We start from the raw sequence: 19,461 nt of genomic DNA, 5'->3' as shown, positions 1-19,461 counted from the left end.
ATATGTAAAAGAGGCCATGAAAAAGGTACTTTAGAGGATTCTCTACACTCCTCCTCTCAGGAGAAACAAGGGACTCTGGCTCCCAAAACAGGACCCTCCAAAAACTCTGCTAACTTAGCCGTCGAAGGGTCTTCACCGGAATCCCTAGCGAAGACTTTGTGCAGGTACCCCGGACCGCAGGGAGGTGGCACCCTTTCTCCGTCCCGACCGACGTCTTCTTGGAGGCATCCCGAAGCACTGGATGTGGCCTTCTTCTCCGTCCTGACCGGCATCCCCTCGACTCCCTTCCGCCATGGTTGCCCTTAGGCCGAATTACAACGACAACAGTATTTATACCAGATGTAGATATATCATGTGTTGCAGCAAAAAGGAAAAAAAATTATGACCAAAGAGAATGTATATTATGCGATCCTAATTTGATTTAGACACCTATTTATCTCTCTCCCAAGGAGTAAAAGAATGAACGAGAGAGGTGTCCTTGATAAAGGAGGAAGTATGTTTATGTCAACTACGATGGTGAATACCCACACCAAAGTGCAAGCTTCAGGAATAAGGACTTGCTTTACGGTGAAACAAAGTTCTATGAACACCTATTTACGTGGCCTTAACAATAATGGTTATAATTGCCAGACTCCATATGAACACGCTTACAACCTTGATCGACTGTGGTTTTATTTCCTATAATCTCACCTATATATGCACTGATCTCTATCCCCCTTGTTACCTTGCAGGCTTACAGAAGATAACCTGGCGAGAAATTTCGAGTCCAAGCAAAGGTTTTCAGAATACTGCATAAACGCGCGCACAGGGAAGGTTATCTCGAAATGCTATATTTGCTTACATATTTTTTTTATATGAACTATACCATCTAAAATCAGGCATGCGAAAATGTGTGCTGTACATTAAGTTATGAAAAAAAAAAGTGTGTGAGATATAAGATATTAGAGGTGAATTTAATACTCAAATTCTCTTAACATCTGATATAGATTTTACACGGTGATTGTTGCGGGAGTGCCGTGTTGTCCAGGTTAGACACGTCTTTGGAGAGGCGAACCAAGCTGTGGATTGGGTTGCCTCATTTGTCGCTCATCATTCTGGAGACTGTCTGTGGACCCAGCAGTTCTCCGCTCTTCCTACTTTTGTGTAGTCTTCTTGACAGTGATGTAGCAGGTTGGACTCATGTGAGAGCAATGTGAGCAGTTGTTGTATCAAAAAAAAAAAAAACAGCTTATTGATGATGTATGTTTTTTGTAATATTAGGAGTGGACACCGCCAACCTCAGTGGGGAGTAACTCAGTCGTTGATTAGTTGTTAGTTTTTAAACATTTTCCACCTCCAGTCTAAACATCAAGTCAATAAAAATCAACATTAGGTTACGTTTCTCCTCCTCTTTTCTCGTCCGTGTTTAAAACATCATCCTTTACATTTTCTACCATCACTTTTTTTTTTTCCTTTTCCTAGAAAAGCATTTAATTATCTGTCCATCCTAGGTAATTTGTACATAAACCATGTACAAAAATTTGTACAAAAGCATTTACTTATATCTCTACATGAAATAATCAAAAATCTATACAAAAACAATCGATTTTACTGGCATAAAAAAAATACCTATACTTGAATTAGGTTAAGCCTTGACCTACTCGTTGTACCAAAAAGAATATATTGACCTAATAATTAAATGAGTGATTGCTTATACGGAGACCTGTTCATAGGCTAAGTTTTGTCCAAAAAATCAACACAATTTATCTAGAGTCTAGTGTTTAGGTCTACCTTACAGTCCCAAGCCTGGCTCTTAGTCGAGCTTCAGGCTTCGCACAGAGTATGGAAACATATCTATCATTCTATTAAGTTCACATATTAACAATAATTATCAATTAAATCTACAAATACATTAAACATAAATAAACAATGTAACAAATATGAAATTAATTGGGCTGGCTGGGGCTTTCATTGCCAAGTTTTTAACAAATGGGCCTATTTCTTTGGCCCTGCCCAGCCTGCTAAGCCCGCGAACAGGACAGATAGCTGGGCCGTATCCTACAGGCAGATAAATAAATAAATAATAACAAATGTGGTACGAGGGCTCAGGAACTACCATGCGGCCTCTGAGCCGCTGCTCCTCGACATTTGCAGATTACTGCAAGAGTGTGGCTCCTATCAGGCTACACACATCTATAGGGAAGCAAATGGTGCAGTGAATTGGGTTGCTTTTTTTTTTTTTTTGGCCAAAGCGGGCATTTCATACATCACGGGTACGAATACACCCTAAGGAGTCAGCATACAAAATGTCCCGAAGTGCACCGGGCATCACTCTCTCCCCAGCCCATAGGGTGCCTCCTGAGTGGCTCGCTACATACACAGCCACCCAGTCGGCCGGCCCATTGGCCTCACGATATACATGCCTGGCCTAAAATGTAACCCCCTCTCCCACCATCATCCAAATGTCGCGAAGCAAGGGATGAGCACATCCATGACTACCCGGGCCTCTATGGATCCAGCTAATCACCGTGGCCGAATCATCCTCCAGAAAAATCGAGCTCGCCCGGAGTACCCGCCGCGCATAAGACAGGCCCATCCATGCCACTCGCAGCTCTGCCCCTGGAATAGAGATATCAAAAATCTGACGGCCCCCTGCTGCCACCACATCAAAACTCAAGCCCCTAACAACGAATCCGGCCTCTCCCCTCTTGCCACCATCCATGACAGAGCCATCAAAATTGACCTTGAGGAAACTCAGGGGTTACTTTCTATGCGGCTCACTGTTCTAAACGCTTTCTATGAATGAAGCATGACATAGTGTCGGATTCTTTATCTGATCTCTTATTTTCTGATTTTGTTGGCCGCATTTATACCCGTAATGTATGAGCCGCTGTTGTACTAAAAAGAAAAAAAAGCTAGCTAACCTCAACCCTTGGATGGACCAGATCGGACGGCCCAAAACTGATACCATGTCAAAAGCAGCCTGTCTAATATGATTAAACTATATTTTATAATATTTAATAAATTTAATTTCGACCTCAGCAGCCCACCACCGAAAGTAGCAGAGAATGGTCATATAGACTTCTTGCGCCCCACGAAACGCAAATCTGACGTGGCACCATACAGTAACATAGGATCGAAATCAACGGCGAGGAGCGTGACAGGTCAAAGACCGTCGGATGGGAGGATCCGACGGCGGAGAAAGAAACCCTAGCTGACCCGGACGGCAGTGGATCTATTTATAAAGAGCTAGAGGGGCTTCCTTTCCTTCGTCCCAAAACCTTCGTTAGTGCTCTGGGTCGTCTGCGTCTCTCGAGCGCCGGCGCTTCCTGAAGGTGAGATTGAGGTTTCTGTTCTCCCCTACTCCATCATTCGGCAGTTTGTTGCTTTATACTTTTCCGATCTTTTTATTTTTTTCTCCATTGTTTATCGTAGTTGTTAGTTCTTGTTCTTCGTATTGGTTAGTCCGTAAAATAATTCTCTTCGCTCATCGTAATTGTTTGTGGTTAGATATCTTATCCTCTGATTCTTAAAGATCGAATATGGTTTTCTGCACTTGCATATAATCCGATTTTTTTTTAATTGATATTGTATGAGTTCTTGAAACTTTTAAGTTAGACCATATGTTGATTTTTTCTTTATTTTGTTTCAAAAGATCTAAACCAGTAGATCTGTAAATTTTTTAAGGAGTAAGTAGCAATTAATAGTTCTATCTGTTGATGAGTTTCGGATTGCTTGTGTATATGTTAATTTTCTTCTCTATTGTACTACATATCTAATGGTTATTGTTATCCGAAGTGATCTGTTGCTGTTGTTCACATCAAACGCTAATTTCTCTTATAACTAGACGACTAGATCTTGAAAGTGAATATATTATGTCTTTCGTTACTATTTGTGCGCATATGTTGTGAGCAATGGTTGTGAGACCTTGCTGTTTTATTACTTGTTTCATCCCATGTTGTGTTGTTTACTTGTTTATGATTTGGGTTTTATTGAAAAGAATATAGATGGTAAGAAGAAATTGGTAATGAAAAGCGTCCATTGTCTAATGGGAAGGACAGAGGTTGTGTAACCTTTGGTATAGGTTCAAATCCTATTGGACGTGATTGGCTCATTCCGATTTCAAAAAGGGTTGACCTTGCTGATTGGAGTGATGGAAAATCAGAGATATGCACACTGATCATCCGAAAGTGAAATTATTCGAAAGGGCAAATCATTGTACTGAGGGCATATATCCTACTCATTCTTCTTGGCAAGATCTTTCATAGTTTTTCGGTAACCAAGCAGAATCATTGTTTTCTATTGTGTTATTTTCTCCTAAAAGTTCAGTTTCTCAAAGTAAACCAGCATGTACGGTGTGTTACTTTCTGAAACAGCTTGTCCATTATTTGTATGGCAGGAATATAACAAAATAGAATGCTTGCTGGTCAACTAGCAAATGTGAAGTTTATTGTGTAGTTACTTAGAAATGGTGTCTATCTGCTCTAGTAATATATTAGATATATTTGTATTATCATTTGATTGGAAGTTAATTATGGGTATCTGTATTGGAAATAAGGCAAACGAATCCTTTACAAAATTTGAACAAAAGCCACTTGTTTGTCTTCTGAATTAATTATGAAAAACATATGCCCTATTTGTAGTTGCTCTTCCCATATTATATTTTTCGTTTAGGAACTCTGTTTCTAGATTTTTTTTCATATTAAATGGGCTATTATTAGAATGAGTGATATAACTTCACTTTTGGGCAATCAGAATTGGTTTGTGCATTTTTGGCATGTTTCTTTAGTTTTTCATCCAGATATTTGAAATTACATTCTCAAAACTTTCAGGTGGGGTGATATGTTTCAATCACCTGATCACAAACTTATCATACTGCCTGTTGTGCCTTTGCTGTTTGATGCTCCATCTGAAAAAAAAAATAGTTCAGCTTTAGAGATGTTGGTGATCTTATATGAAGGTCTATTTTTTAATATTTTTGGATGGTAACTCAGTAGATATCTCAAGTTTCATGTGTTGGTATAATTTAGAATGGTCGCCCTTGTTTTTTGATTATTACGAGGGGTCCATTATGTAAACCCGGTGCCATGGTATTTCCACCTTGCATTGTAACTATTTTAGGCGACTCTTACTATTTAACCAGAACATCAGAAGTTCTTTTATGTTCTTGGCCATATTAGCTTTTTTTTTAATGTAGCTTTGATCATTATCCTTAGTTGTCAGATTATTGTCTGATGTAGTTAGTGATTGTGTTCTTCTTTTTGGGCAGTTATTATTTGCCTTAGTTGTTGGGCAAAGCTATCATGGGGAAGGAAAAGGTTCACATCAACATTGTGGTCATTGGTCATGTGGACTCTGGTAAGTCGACCACCACTGGCCATCTCATTTACAAGCTTGGTGGTATTGACAAGCGTGTGATTGAGAGGTTTGAAAAGGAAGCTGCTGAAATGAATAAGAGGTCTTTCAAGTATGCCTGGGTCCTGGACAAACTCAAGGCTGAACGTGAGAGAGGAATTACCATTGACATTGCTCTCTGGAAATTCGAGACCACGAAGTACTACTGCACTGTTATTGATGCTCCTGGACACCGTGACTTTATCAAGAACATGATTACTGGTACTTCGCAGGCTGATTGTGCTGTTCTTATCATTGACTCAACCACTGGTGGTTTTGAAGCTGGTATTTCAAAGGATGGTCAGACCCGCGAGCATGCCTTGCTTGCTTTCACACTTGGGGTGAAACAGATGATTTGCTGTTGTAACAAGGTAAAAATCCTTGACCTATTGCAAATGCATTCACTGGAAATTGTTGTTTAGTTGTTATATTATTTTTATATTAAATATTTTATTATAATAACCATTTGCGATATTATTATAGATTCTGTTTTCATATATCTCTTTTCATATTCTGTGCATATGAATTGTCATGTTTTGTATGATATTGCCTTTTAAATTGATACTGCATGTAATTTTCATGGTAAGGTATCCACTAGAACAAATTATCAGTGAACCTTGTTCTAAACGTGTTCCTATGTATTCTCTTAGCCTAGATTTATAGACAAGTTATATTAGTCAGTATATTGCTTTTTGATAATTGTTCATGTCATTTGATCACAACTGATTTGTGTTTGCTATCACATGACAGATGGATGCAACAACCCCCAAATACTCCAAGGCCAGGTATGATGAAATTGTGAAGGAAGTTTCTTCTTACCTCAAGAAGGTGGGTTACAATCCTGAGAAGATTCCCTTTGTTCCCATCTCTGGGTTTGAGGGCGATAACATGATTGAGAGGTCCACCAACCTGGACTGGTACAAGGGTCCCACCCTTCTTGAGGCCCTTGACCTGATCCAGGAGCCAAAGAGGCCCTCAGACAAGCCCCTTCGCCTTCCTCTTCAGGATGTCTACAAGATTGGAGGTATTGGCACTGTCCCAGTTGGACGAGTTGAAACTGGCACCCTCAAGCCTGGTATGGTTGTTACCTTTGGTCCCTCGGGTCTGACAACTGAAGTCAAGTCAGTTGAGATGCACCATGAAGCCCTCCAGGAGGCTCTCCCTGGTGACAATGTGGGCTTCAATGTGAAGAATGTTGCTGTCAAGGATCTCAAGAGAGGTTATGTTGCATCGAACTCAAAGGATGATCCTGCCAAGGAGGCTGCCAGCTTCACTTCTCAGGTCATCATTATGAACCATCCTGGTCAGATTGGCAATGGCTATGCCCCTGTCCTTGATTGCCACACCTCACACATTGCTGTTAAGTTTTCTGAGATCCTCACCAAGATTGACAGGCGATCTGGGAAGGAGCTTGAGAAGGAGCCCAAATTTTTGAAGAATGGTGATGCAGGTTTTGTTAAGATGATTCCCACCAAGCCCATGGTTGTCGAGACCTTCTCTGCGTACCCACCTCTCGGTCGATTTGCTGTGAGGGACATGCGCCAGACTGTGGCTGTGGGAGTCATCAAGAGTGTTGAGAAGAAGGATCCAACTGGTGCTAAGATCACCAAGGCTGCTGCAAAGAAGAAGTGACACATGCATTCTAAATGGGCTGTGGCTAGAGGCTTTGGGAATTTAGTAGTTACTAGTGTTGCTTTGATTCTTCATGGTGTTTGCTATAGGTTTTGGTCGATGCCATTGTCTCTATTTGGCAGTTGGTTGCAGAACTGGGTGCTTGATAGGCGGTGGTGGAGACCCATGAGGTTTTGTTGAGTCCCATGGCGTTTTGGTGTGTTTTAGTGATTCTGGTTTCCATCGTACCTATCTTTCCATTGAGACTTTTTCCAAAGCTGCTTCAGAGTTTTTAGGTCTGCTCCTGAGCAGCTAGGATAGTTTTGTTATATTAAGATACACCATCTTTTAATGTTCATGGATTTTTAATAAATTACTTGTTTTAATCTATTCTGCTAGGTGAAGTAGCAAATAATGTGATCTAGTTTTCTGGCTTATTTCCTCTTTGAACCTTAATCTGCCTGTCGTGCATGTGGAGAATTGTGTATCTTCATTTTCTTGTACTGTTTTTGGTACGTATTCTTGTATGTTTTTTCAGGTTCGGATGTAAGTTATGATCTTTTTTTCATTCCCAATTTACAGGCATTGGGATTCCTAGTTAATGGAGAGAAGGTGACAATGGCTTAACTGGGATAACCAATTTACAGGCACTGGGATTCCTAGTTAATGGAGAGAAGGTGACAATGGCTTAACTGGGATAACCAATTTACAGGCACTGGGATTCCTAGCTAATGGGGAGAAGGTGACAATGGCTTAACTGGGATTCCCAATTTTCAGACACTGGCTTAGCTGGTTGATGTGGTATGTTTAGGTCTTTGGATTCATAAGGTCTTTTGATCCTTGCTCGGTGTCTTGGTTGATATGTCGAGCCTCATGCTCATGGCCATTTGATAACACAATGGGGGAGATACATGCAGAATGGAAAGGCACTGCTGAGAATGGATCTTGGAAATTTTTGTTTATCCCTCTCTCCTGGGATGAACCTTGTATGCTGCTGAGCAGGCTTTCTTTTTGTTTTCCTTGAAAAGGGAAGTCTGCTCAACCACAGCCCCGCATTCTCGTGATGCTATCAACCTTGTGAAGGTTCTAACTGAGGCCAAAGGGATGATAAATTGAAGGACTGGACAGGAGCTCATGTTTCTAAAGAATCGTATATTAACATAGCACAATTTTGGCCGTTTTTCTGAGTGAAATCAGGCAGAATTCTTAGTGGCAGTGATTGAATATCGTTGGCGGCACTAAAGGTTGTGTGAGAAAGCTGCTAAACTCGTTGAATATTGCATGTTTGCACAATGGGTGAGATGTCATTGCCCATCTTATTTTGTACGTTAGCCATGTTTGGCACGGCGTCGCCCATCGAAACATGCATGACCTTCTGGTGCAGACTCCATCAAAGTTTCTTTGCCCTATTTTTTTTGAAGTGGGTTCACAATTTCAATAGCAGATATTTTTATTGATAATTTTGCGATGTTTTTATTTAAATTATAATGAGTGGAATTTTATTTTTTTTTTTGGTACATGAGCAGGAAAGGTTCCCAACAGCATAAAAAACACAAAAAATTGTCCCAAGGACTACTCTCTAACAAAGTGGATTCCATAATCATCCGCATATGGCAAAGCTCTCACTTCCTAAGACTTGATTCTGTTAGCTTCATAATCTTCATTATCTGCTGGCTAATTGGCTTCCCTGATTATGTGGCTTGCGACGAAGAGACCAGGGGATTAGGGGAGAAGCAAAATGGATTATGTCTGAAAGCAAAGGGTGCTTTGTAGCCATTGAAAGCTTGTTGAAATGCTCCCTAATCCAGTTGATTATAGTGCATGGTGAAAGCAGCTTAAGTTCCTCCGGAGGATTCTTGCACGATTGACTGCCATAATAACTTGCAGCGTATGTGCTGCCTGCGGGCTGCTGGTCAATTACAATATAAGCAGTTTGATATAAGAAAATTTTTAGTTCGGTCCATCTTTGTTTTAGTTTTCAAGATTGTAATTAATCCACAGTAACTTGCAGCCAAGCTGCACACAACAAAAGCATGTGGCGTGTTTAATTGTGGCTTACAACAGCTACCCCTAAAATAAACTTGGTTTTTGTTGGTTTCATTGGATGTTGATTTTCTTATGAATCATTCATCGAGTTTATAGGTTGGGCATGTCTTTTTGTTCAATTAGATGTAGATCCAAATTGATATATTTGTGTTGCTTCTTTTTTTTTTCCAAAAAATAATGAGTACTAGTCTTTTTCAATATGGTTTAGACTGATCATCATGCACTGCCAGTCTGCTATGTTCCCTGAATTAAACACAAGGACAAGGCAAGAATGAATGGAGATTGGACAAAGAGAACCCCAATGAGATTATTGATTTCATGTGTTTTTCCACTTCCCCAGTGTTCCAGCAGGCAGCATAGGTTAAGTTGGTAAGAGATTTTTTTTTTTTTTTGCTACAACGGATGACCCACATCATCCTAGTATGAATACATCTAAGAGAATCAGATCCCAAAGTACACTCATTGTTGGCATTGGATTGGTCCACTGTACTTCACCAGAGTGCTTAACCATATAAGAGGCCACCCAATTCGCAGCCCTATTAGCCTCGCGGTTGATGTGTCTCGCATGAAAAAAAGTGCCTTCTCTCTCCCGTCTCTAGATGTCGGGAATTGCCAGAGCATTGTTTGAGGAGATGATGCATAAAGGGAAACAAAAGACTTGATTTAGGCTGGTTCACAGTTGAGCAGGAAAGAATTAGTTTTGATTTAATTTGATCAATTTGACTTGATCATATTTAATTCTCACACCATGCAATGCGAATTCTTTTGGCAGAGGCTAAGTTAGCTATGATGCATGCTACTCCACATGCAATCCCATGGGACAAAATGGGACGCATCCTGAAAGAAACTTCTCTTTCTGCTCACCTGCTAGTTATCCCAACTAGCATCCATCTCTTACTCTCATGCACCACATGCCCACTTGATGCATCTTTCATGAAAAAGGCTAAACTTCAGATGCATCTAATTTCTAAACAAGTAACTAAACTGTGATCAAATTGCCTCCAAAACAACAGTCTGACCACGCATTGAAGCATCACAGATTAGGCACTATTAATTGTGCCACCACAAACATGCAGATAGAATGTCCTTGCCATGCATATTGTCGAGAGTTACATATTGTCTATTCCATCAAAAAATGCTTAGAATGCATGTTAAGTGCAACACAAAAACTTCTTTAACCTCTAATGCTGACTTGATAACTTAATATTCGATCATGTCTCGTATATTGTATTAGTTTATGCGAGTTACACCCATCCTCTAGTATCATTCTTTAGGAAAAGGTAATGTGCATGGATGTCAAATACTCCTCGATTTTTTTTTAAAAAAAAGGCCGCAATTTTCTTTTCCTTATTAAGGGGAAAAATATGTTTTTGAGGAGCAAATAAGAGGTTGGGTGTTTCACATGTGAATATGGCTAATAGTATTGTAAAAACTTATATTTTCAATATTTTCTTTTTCACATTCATAGTTATTGGAGTATTATTTTGGGTGCATGAGATAATATGTAATAATAATTCAAAAGTCTAGTAAAATAATTTATTGGCAAAAAGATTGGATGCGGATCATCGGATGTGGCTGCGGCTGGATCTATCGATGGAGGCGACCCAATTAGACTTTTTTTTAATTCAATATTCGATATGAGTATATAGAGTATTAATTGGTTTGGGTTTGGATTTGGAAAATGATAAATATTGACGTAAGCCAAATCCGACCTACGCTTGAAGTTCCCACGCGGGCGCACGTGGTGTTTTCAGGATGTCGCCATGTTCATCTCACGCAGCCTTAAAAAACACGTGGCATCACTTCATTCTTACGATCACAATAAATAGTGGGATGCGTGCAATACGTAACACCGTCCGATCCAAATCCAACGGCACGAAGAGAAACCCTAACGGAGCAAGTCTTGAAAGCTTCGACCCTCCTGGATAAAAGGCTCGCAGTGCTCCCATTGAAAGCCCTCTCCACCTCTCGGTTCTCGTCGCCCCAATTCTTTCTCCGGAGGGTACGATCTCCCCTTCGCCGACCGAGGTGAGATACCCTTGCCTCTCTGTAAAGCCGATCTTTTTGATTGACTTTTGGTTATGTAAAATCTTGCATGAATACTTGAGCTCTAATGATAAATTGGCTTACCTGTCGATATATGTTATTAGATCTAGCAGCAGAGGTATTAGTTTTGCGTGTTTGATCTAAATTTCCTCGGACTCGTCTCTGTCTGCTTTGATTTGTCTAGCTAAGATTGCTTCGTGGGGTTTCTTGAATAAAAAGGGTTTGTTTCTGTGTCTCAAGGAAATCATATTGTGATCTGAGTTTCTTGTGATATTGATCTGATTGCGTTTTGAATGAAATTGTTGAAAGCGATCGATGTGGAAGCTCGAGTCCTGGCTTCATGGCCTTGATCTGGATATCTCGTGGATTATTCATCTCTTTTTTACTTTGAACCGATAGCAAGCTATGTCTTGCTTTCCAATTTTAATTCTCTTTATCTTTGATTGAAAGATGTTTTGGAGGTACTATTGTTGATTAAAGGTGCTGATTCTTTGTATATCTTAGTGATTTTTGTCTTTCTTTCTTTTCTAGGCCAATGTCCATCTTCCTTTGCGAATGAGTTACTCTGTTCATCCTTCATACATGCTCTTTAAAAGAAGAAAAAAATAAAAAAATGAAGTGTACACGTGTAATACTATCCTTTTCAACTTTTTGTTCGTGATTTAACTACCAACTCTTTGTTAGGCGTCATATCACTTTGTTTCCGTAGTACAATAATATAGCTTCAAACCACTTTATTGTTCTGTCGTCAGGATTTTGATCTTAACGGGCTTGATGAGGATTGTGGTTATTCAAAATATTATACAATTACCTTTTCAAATTGCAATACAGATTGTTGATACTATGATACTGGTTATTTCTTTTTCAAAAGGAAAATCCCCTTTGTTTGTGTGCTAAGTGGTTGCATTAACTTGAACTACTTTCTGTAGAAATATCATTCTGGTATTTTTCTTGTTTAAAATATTTTTATGTCTACCTTTTTTTCCAGTTTATAGTTACTTGTATAATTAATTACATTAGTGGAGATTTGGTTAATCCTTGCCTATATTTTTGGTTGCAAGAGGTTCTAAATCTAAAATTGCCTTTGTTGCTGTATGTATTACACTGGCACGTTAAGGAGGTTTCATATTGTTTGTTATTTCCGCGCCTGTTGATGTCCAACTGCAATGCATTTTCCCCTAGTTCATAGCGTCTTGTCTTAACAACTAGGGTTCTTAAAGTTTGGTAATTTTTTGCTTCTTCTTTCGGCTGCAAGTGGTTGTCACTTTAAGTGACTTGATGAATTTGTTCTGGATGCATATATCAAACTTAGAAACCAGGTAGTTTTCATGTCATGAGTTTTTTCTTATTAACTCTGGATTTTTGACTCTCATACATGTCAAGACGAGTGAACTTAGGATTTTTCCACTTTAAACTTTCTTTTTGTCTAGCTAAAACTATAGTAAACTATAGCTTCTGTTGTTTTGAGAATTGCATTGTATTTCTAGATGTGACATAGTCTGGAGTAAATCATGGCTGAGGTTTCTTAGATGGTAAAGGAAGATGCTGTGGATTTTACTATAAATTTGTTTATGTATTTTCTTAGTTTTGAACAAACCAGGGCAATATATGATTGGCCTTCTATATTTTTGATGGGCACATTTACCGCGTTTTCTCTTTTTTTGTTTCTGCATAGGGTCATTAAGATTTTGCTCTAGTTGTTTGTCTGGCCTTTTCATATGTTCTCCAAGGTTTTCTTTTTCTATTTCTATTTTTCTCCCTGCCCCGCGTTCATTTCTTCCTGATGATCCTGTGTGGGCAATGTGGCTGTCCATATATTATCTTAGTTTGAATTATTTTTGTTGTTACAAGCTATCCTCTGTACAAGGACCTGTAATTTGACTTGTTTAAAGTATACGAGTTTAAAATTTGGAATGTGAACTCTGTATTACTATTGCATTTGTTTTCTTAGGTTTTTTTCCTCTCTCATTGGATATAACAATCTTGTGTTCTTGTTATTCTTGCCTCACGATCTTTTTCTTTTTCTTTCTTTCTTTCTTCTTCCTCCTCTTCTTCTCTCTCTCTCATAGCCATCATGGGAAAGGAAAAGGTACACATTAACATTGTGGTCATTGGCCATGTTGATTCTGGCAAGTCGACCACCACCGGGCACCTTATCTACAAGCTTGGTGGTATTGACAAGCGTGTGATTGAGAGATTCGAAAAGGAAGCAGCTGAAATGAACAAGAGGTCGTTCAAGTATGCTTGGGTTCTTGACAAGCTGAAGGCCGAGCGAGAACGTGGTATCACAATTGATATTGCTCTCTGGAAGTTCGAGACCACAAAGTACTACTGCACTGTCATTGATGCCCCTGGGCATCGTGACTTCATCAAGAACATGATCACAGGCACATCCCAGGCTGACTGTGCTGTCCTTATCATAGACTCCACAACTGGTGGTTTTGAAGCTGGTATCTCAAAGGATGGACAGACCCGTGAACATGCATTGCTTGCCTTTACTCTTGGTGTCAAGCAGATGATCTGCTGCTGCAACAAGGTAGGAATGTTGCTGCCTGCTTCTGTGTCTTCGTTGTCGTTAACACTACATTGCCATTCATTGTTGGAAAAAGGTTTTAAAATGATGTCTTCGATGACTTATTGTTGTCATCTCTTTTTTCATGGTTTTTGTTCCTAACCAATCCTGTGTTGCATGGCCTACCCAATTATGCATGCTTTTGAAGTGTTTTAAGAGTGGATACTGTCTTTTCGTGTTCAGGTGATTGTGTCTGCTCTGTGAAATTGGAATCATGATTTTTTTTATTAGTTTTGTTTATTTTATTTTGTATTTCCCTACTGTCTTATTTTAGGATAAAAAAATTGAGGTTGTTGTTTTGTTCACAGAGCATATGTTAGATGCATGCGCAATTCATGTTCAGATTAGAAGGTTTGGGTTCAAATTCGTCATGAGTTTTTTCTTACCAATATGCTAATTTACGCTGAACTTCTTTCGTCTATTTTTTTGGTGCAATTTCTTCCTTGAAGTGTGTAACCTATCAAAGTCTCTTTGTTTTTTGATTATATGCCCTTGTTTATTTGTGATGCTTCACTGTTCTAGATGGATGCCACTACTCCGAAGTACTCGAAGGCTAGGTATGATGAAATTGTCAAGGAAGTTTCTTCCTACTTGAAGAAGGTTGGTTACAATCCTGAGAAGATTCCCTTTGTTCCCATCTCTGGGTTTGAAGGCGATAACATGATTGAGAGGTCCACCAACCTGGACTGGTACAAGGGTCCGACCCTTCTTGAGGCCCTTGACCTGATCCAGGAGCCAAAGAGGCCCTCAGACAAGCCCCTTCGCCTTCCTCTTCAGGATGTCTACAAGATTGGAGGTATTGGCACTGTCCCAGTTGGACGAGTTGAAACTGGTACCCTCAAACCTGGTATGGTTGTTACTTTTGGTCCCTCGGGTCTGACAACTGAAGTCAAGTCAGTTGAAATGCACCATGAAGCCCTCCAGGAAGCTCTCCCTGGTGACAATGTGGGCTTCAATGTGAAGAATGTTGCTGTCAAGGATCTCAAGAGAGGTTATGTTGCATCAAACTCAAAGGATGATCCTGCCAAGGAGGCTGCCAGCTTCACTTCTCAGGTCATCATTATGAACCATCCTGGACAGATTGGCAATGGCTATGCCCCTGTCCTTGATTGCCACACCTCACACATTGCTGTTAAGTTTTCTGAGATCCTCACCAAGATTGACAGACGATCAGGGAAGGAGCTTGAGAAGGAGCCCAAATTTTTGAAAAATGGTGATGCGGGTTTTGTTAAGATGATTCCCACCAAGCCCATGGTTGTCGAGACCTTCTCTGCGTACCCACCTCTTGGTCGATTTGCTGTGAGGGACATGCGCCAGACAGTGGCAGTGGGTGTCATCAAGAGCGTGGAGAAGAAGGATCCAACTGGTGCCAAGATCACCAAGGCAGCTGCCAAGAAGAAGTGAACAGTGTCATTGTGTGCCTGGGTATTGGCAATGATAATATTAGACTGTTTTGATGTTGTGGCGATGATAATATTAGACTGCTTTGATGTTTGTTTTAAGAGTATTGGTAGAGGGGGCAGCCTTCATCTCGGTTTTCTGCTCCCATTTTCTCAAAATGGTGGTGGTGGCTTTTGAGCAGTAGAATGCCAAACTGGATTCTTGACCGGAGGTGGCAGTTCTCATAGCAAATCGTTTTCCTTGCAACAGACCTTAAAATTCAGTGAAGCTCTCTTGCTTTTCTATTTAAGTATGAGAATTTTGGACATCTGATTTATAATTTTGAGACAACGTTTACTATTTTAAGCGCCTCTCTTTCTTTTATGTTTGTCTGTGACGGCAGCATTTTTAAGTGATGCCCGTACCCCTTTGATGTTGCTCGATCCCGTTGGGTCATGGAACAAGAGTTCAACCATGACTGCTCTTGATCCTGCTACAGGTGCTCGGATGGTCTACTGTTGCGAATTTGGCTATATGACAGGGTTATGCTTTCTATCTTATTAAAGTCTTAACCTTTGTTGCTTTTGTTTTTATCTGTCGATTGTTTATCCATTCTTGCTATCCGATGTCATAACAAGATTTGCATTGATCCACTGAAATCAGGGGCGCCCAGGGAGCCACCCAACAGTATGGCTTTCCAGCTTAAATAATCAGTATTGTTGGGTGATGTTCAGAGGATCTTTGGTTGTTGGCTGGTTTTCTGAAATACTGTCATTGGACGATTGTTGTAACTGAATCAGTGGATGTTTTAAGCTTCTGTAGGACTCGGTTAAAAGATGATTGGTTTAGTAGGGTTTTTAACTTGTTAGCTAGCTTTATGTGTCAAAAGTTGCGCATCCAGAACAGAGAGCTGATAGCTCCTAGGATTCCAGCAGGTGGTAGCATCCTTTGTGCACCTGAAGAAGCCATGGCGACAATGCCTGATCCCACCATCTTTGTTGCAAATAATAATGAAAATGATGATCTTTAAACTCTCAGCTGCGAGCATGCAGGTGAACTCCTAACAACTGCGTTGACTGCTGCACCATGCTACTGAAAATATCCTGCATGCATGAGATCAATTTGAATGGCTCAAATTATACATACCACAACCTGTTGAGCATCCACCTGCTATCGATTGAAAATGGGTGTTCAGTTGCGTCTCGCCGTTAGAACATTCAATAAAATATGAACCACAATATTTTAAGGTACCTAAACACAACAATATGCTAGTTCACATGCTGATGCTAAGGGCCATTGGAAGTAAACAAGAAGATATGATGTTGAGAATCCAACAGGCAATCCATAGAGAGTAAATGTTACAAAACAATTCTGAGAAAATATGATTCAAACAATCAAGCCATAGAGAGTAAATATGACAAGTATATATGTTTCTTTTTATTTGAAAAAAAAAAGGTTCCCTTGACTCCCACAATGGGGCTTTCAGGAGAAAAACAGAAGCAGTTTTTAAGATATATGCCAACAGTCAAGATTGCTGCCTGTATGGTTTAGCTAGAGTAGAATAGGCTCCCTTCTTTTGCAACCACTCTTTGCATTTGTGCATACATTGTAAAAAGAAACTATTCAAATTTTTGCTGGTGAGATATATCAAAATTATTTTTTTGGTTCAAAAACCTAATCATTATAGATTCTGATGAATAGTGAAGTATTCTGTTAATAGGGATATTGATCGCAAATGCTTCCTATCAAACCTGAAATATTAATACATTAACGTCATGTTCGGTCAATTTTTTTGTCAAAAACCTCATCATAGTAGATGACAATGCTTAGTGTGGTACTCTGATAATGGGAATATTAATTGCAAATGCTTCCTATCAAACCTGAAATATTAATACATTAATGCCACATTCAGAGGACTCAATTCTCTTCCTAGTTATTGTGCAGTTTTCTCACCCCCCTCCAGACAATATCTTACAAAGAAAGCCAAACTGATTTAACCATTATCAATAAAGATTTTTTTAAAAAAAGCATAAGTTTGTGAAAAATCATGCTTGATTGTCATGAAACAAGTAGTTCTGCTACACTACTTTGGTAAGAGCATAAACAAAGGCATCAGAAATGTTCATCATATGCAGTATCAAGTATCAGCTTCTAGCCTCATCTGTGCTGCTCTCTCTGCCTCATTCAAGATGAATGTTTTTAGTAACTCAACATCTCTGGGCCCTGCACATAACGCATAAAGTTTCCAATAAAATTTCCACCGAGTTCAGTAGTTAGCAAAAGTGATCCATCCAACCATTGCTCAAGCGCCAGAAAGATGGCCCAGACACCAGGAAACACAGAATATCAAATATATAAAGAGCGGCTATCAACCAGAAAGACAGACATAAATGGCCATAAGCTAAATATGCTGTACATATTCCTAACCATACTGCTATAATGTTGAAGAATGGTTACTTCAGTATTCATTTGTTTCACAAACCCTGATTAATTTCATGCCTTCAACTTAATCCTAGGCAACATACAGCTCCACACTCTGTAAACATTTTGTGTTCAAACTGTGATTTATTCAAAATTTTCTTCTATGTGCATCATCGTTTCTTCAGGGTGTTTCAATACACTAGATATGCATCTCTACTACTGGCCAGCAGATTGTCCAACTACTTAACCAATTCCAATGCAACCAGGAAGAGGAACATCACGATACCTTTCTTCATTGTTAATTTTAATGGATGGAAAATTCCATACCTAGTAGTTCCATAAAGGGAATTTGCCAAAAAAATGGTTTCTTATAAAATCTAGGCTTTGATATTACTAAGGAACAAATCTGGTACATAGACTAATTTCACTTTAAAGACAAATAGATGCTGCTCTTGCACCTGAAATGTCAAAAGGATGTAGGCAAACTAAAGAGTCTGTTTAAATCAGCTAGTGCAGCTTTCAAGAAAAATCCAGATAAGGTCAACTTCTTCAGGTCTGCCTTAGTCTCTTCAGTCTAATCATAAGCCATAGGAGACAAAAAAAAAAAAAAAAAACACCAAGTTGCAACAACTGCTTGACTCAAGATTCGCCATCTCGGTATCGGATCTATATCGGCGCCACTTTACCACTGTTAGTACGGTACGGCATGGGTTCTTTTCGGTGTACCAAATGTCGGAATGCCTCCCATATCCGATATCGGTACCGAACCGGTATGGGGTGTACCATCTGGTTCTGCCTGGTATGGTGAACCCTGGCTTGAGCTGTAGAAGAATTATGCTGCTGCTGCATAAACTTGCTATCAGAGCTTTGTCTGATCTACAAAAGAACTTGCAGTGAGATAACCCCTAAGCTTTGTGCCTTTGCCCAGTTTAGCTGTCATCTTCAGAAAGTTTTAGGTATTCTGGCTGCAGATCTGGTCATGCTTGATACATTGTAAATCCTCAAACAACTCAAAATCATCTCGATAAAAATTTTCAAACCTTAGCATTTGAGTTACTAACCAAATGGAATCTTCCAAGAACTTATCTGATACATTCAAGTGAATTTAATTAATTATACAGAGAGGTAAAAGATGGAATCTGAATTTTGAATTTTGAGCTCCAATGGGGCCGGTTCTAATGTCCTCCCTATCAGCTCATGCTTGTTTTCCAATTTCCATCCTCTTAATCTTTCTGCTGAATCCATGGCACGTGAAACCCTGTTATCAAGGCTCTGGATTATGGTTGCTTAAGAGTTAATAGCTTGGTAATTTAACTTCATAATACAGAAAATGTTTACAAGGTCAACACTAAGCATTCCATCGCATCATTTCCTGTTCCGGCATTTAACATGGTTTTTAAGTCACAAGCTCCATGTAGGAACCTCCACATTGCTTACAAGGTCACACTGCATAAGATATAGTTAAGGCCAAACAATTTATATGTTCCTACTTTATATATCAAATACTTAAAAAAAAAATAGTTTTAAGTTATATATATTGATGTTAGAGCACTGAGCAGTTCTATGGTCACTCTACGACAGGCATCAAGGCAAAATTACTTGAGCCATATACAAACACGTCTAAACACACATGCAGTGATCACATAACAATTGAGAGGCTATGGAAATGGCACATGTCAAGTTAAATTTACATAGAAATTTGTATAGGAACTAGCTTCATGTCTTTTGCTTTATCAAAATGCGAAGTTAGAACAGTCATGGAGGTTCTATATGTTGATTTGGTTGATAAGGCTGGATCCCCTTCATTAAGAATTTTGCAAAGCTCAAGGTCTCGCCCTTAGTCAAGTCTCTTCGGTGCCGATACCTCCACCAATACATAGTTGTCGTTAGCTAAATAAACTCATATGGTTGCATTATGATTTTGCATCAGGATTTGTATGCAAAATTTAATATCCTGCATTGGCAAATATCATATGGAGTTTAAAAGAAAATCATGAGATAATAAATTCTAC

The 19,461-nt window shown here is 39.4% G+C and overlaps 2 protein-coding genes across 3 annotated transcripts; both read left to right on the top strand.

The window, feature by feature from the left end:
* Nucleotides 1–3,228: 3,228 nt before the first annotated feature.
* LOC103706658 (elongation factor 1-alpha-like) lies at nucleotides 3,229–7,419 on the top strand. 2 transcript variants are annotated; one of them, XM_008790839.3, is made up of 3 exons: nucleotides 3,229–3,314; nucleotides 5,249–5,744; nucleotides 6,124–7,382. In XM_008790839.3, the coding sequence occupies exons 2-3, from the start codon at nucleotides 5,283–5,285 to the stop codon at nucleotides 7,003–7,005; spliced, it is 1,344 nt and encodes a 447-aa protein (XP_008789061.1). In that variant the 5' UTR covers nucleotides 3,229–3,314; nucleotides 5,249–5,282; the 3' UTR covers nucleotides 7,006–7,382. The 2 variants fall into 2 exon arrangements, with proteins under 2 accessions (XP_008789061.1, XP_038988967.1); XM_039133039.1 differs by having other exon boundaries at nucleotides 3,305–3,325; nucleotides 6,124–7,419.
* A 3,452-nt stretch (nucleotides 7,420–10,871) lies between these two features.
* LOC103706659 (elongation factor 1-alpha-like) lies at nucleotides 10,872–15,412 on the top strand. The gene is made up of 3 exons (XM_008790841.4): nucleotides 10,872–11,058; nucleotides 13,146–13,612; nucleotides 14,171–15,412. The coding sequence occupies exons 2-3, from the start codon at nucleotides 13,151–13,153 to the stop codon at nucleotides 15,050–15,052; spliced, it is 1,344 nt and encodes a 447-aa protein (XP_008789063.1). The 5' UTR covers nucleotides 10,872–11,058; nucleotides 13,146–13,150; the 3' UTR covers nucleotides 15,053–15,412.
* The last annotated feature ends 4,049 nt before the right edge of the window (nucleotides 15,413–19,461 follow it).

The sequence above is a fragment of the Phoenix dactylifera genome, chromosome 13 (genome assembly GCF_009389715.1).
Source record: "Phoenix dactylifera cultivar Barhee BC4 chromosome 13, palm_55x_up_171113_PBpolish2nd_filt_p, whole genome shotgun sequence".
NCBI classification, from domain to species: domain Eukaryota; kingdom Viridiplantae; phylum Streptophyta; class Magnoliopsida; order Arecales; family Arecaceae; genus Phoenix; species Phoenix dactylifera.
This window is presented reverse-complemented; position numbering and strand designations above follow the sequence as displayed.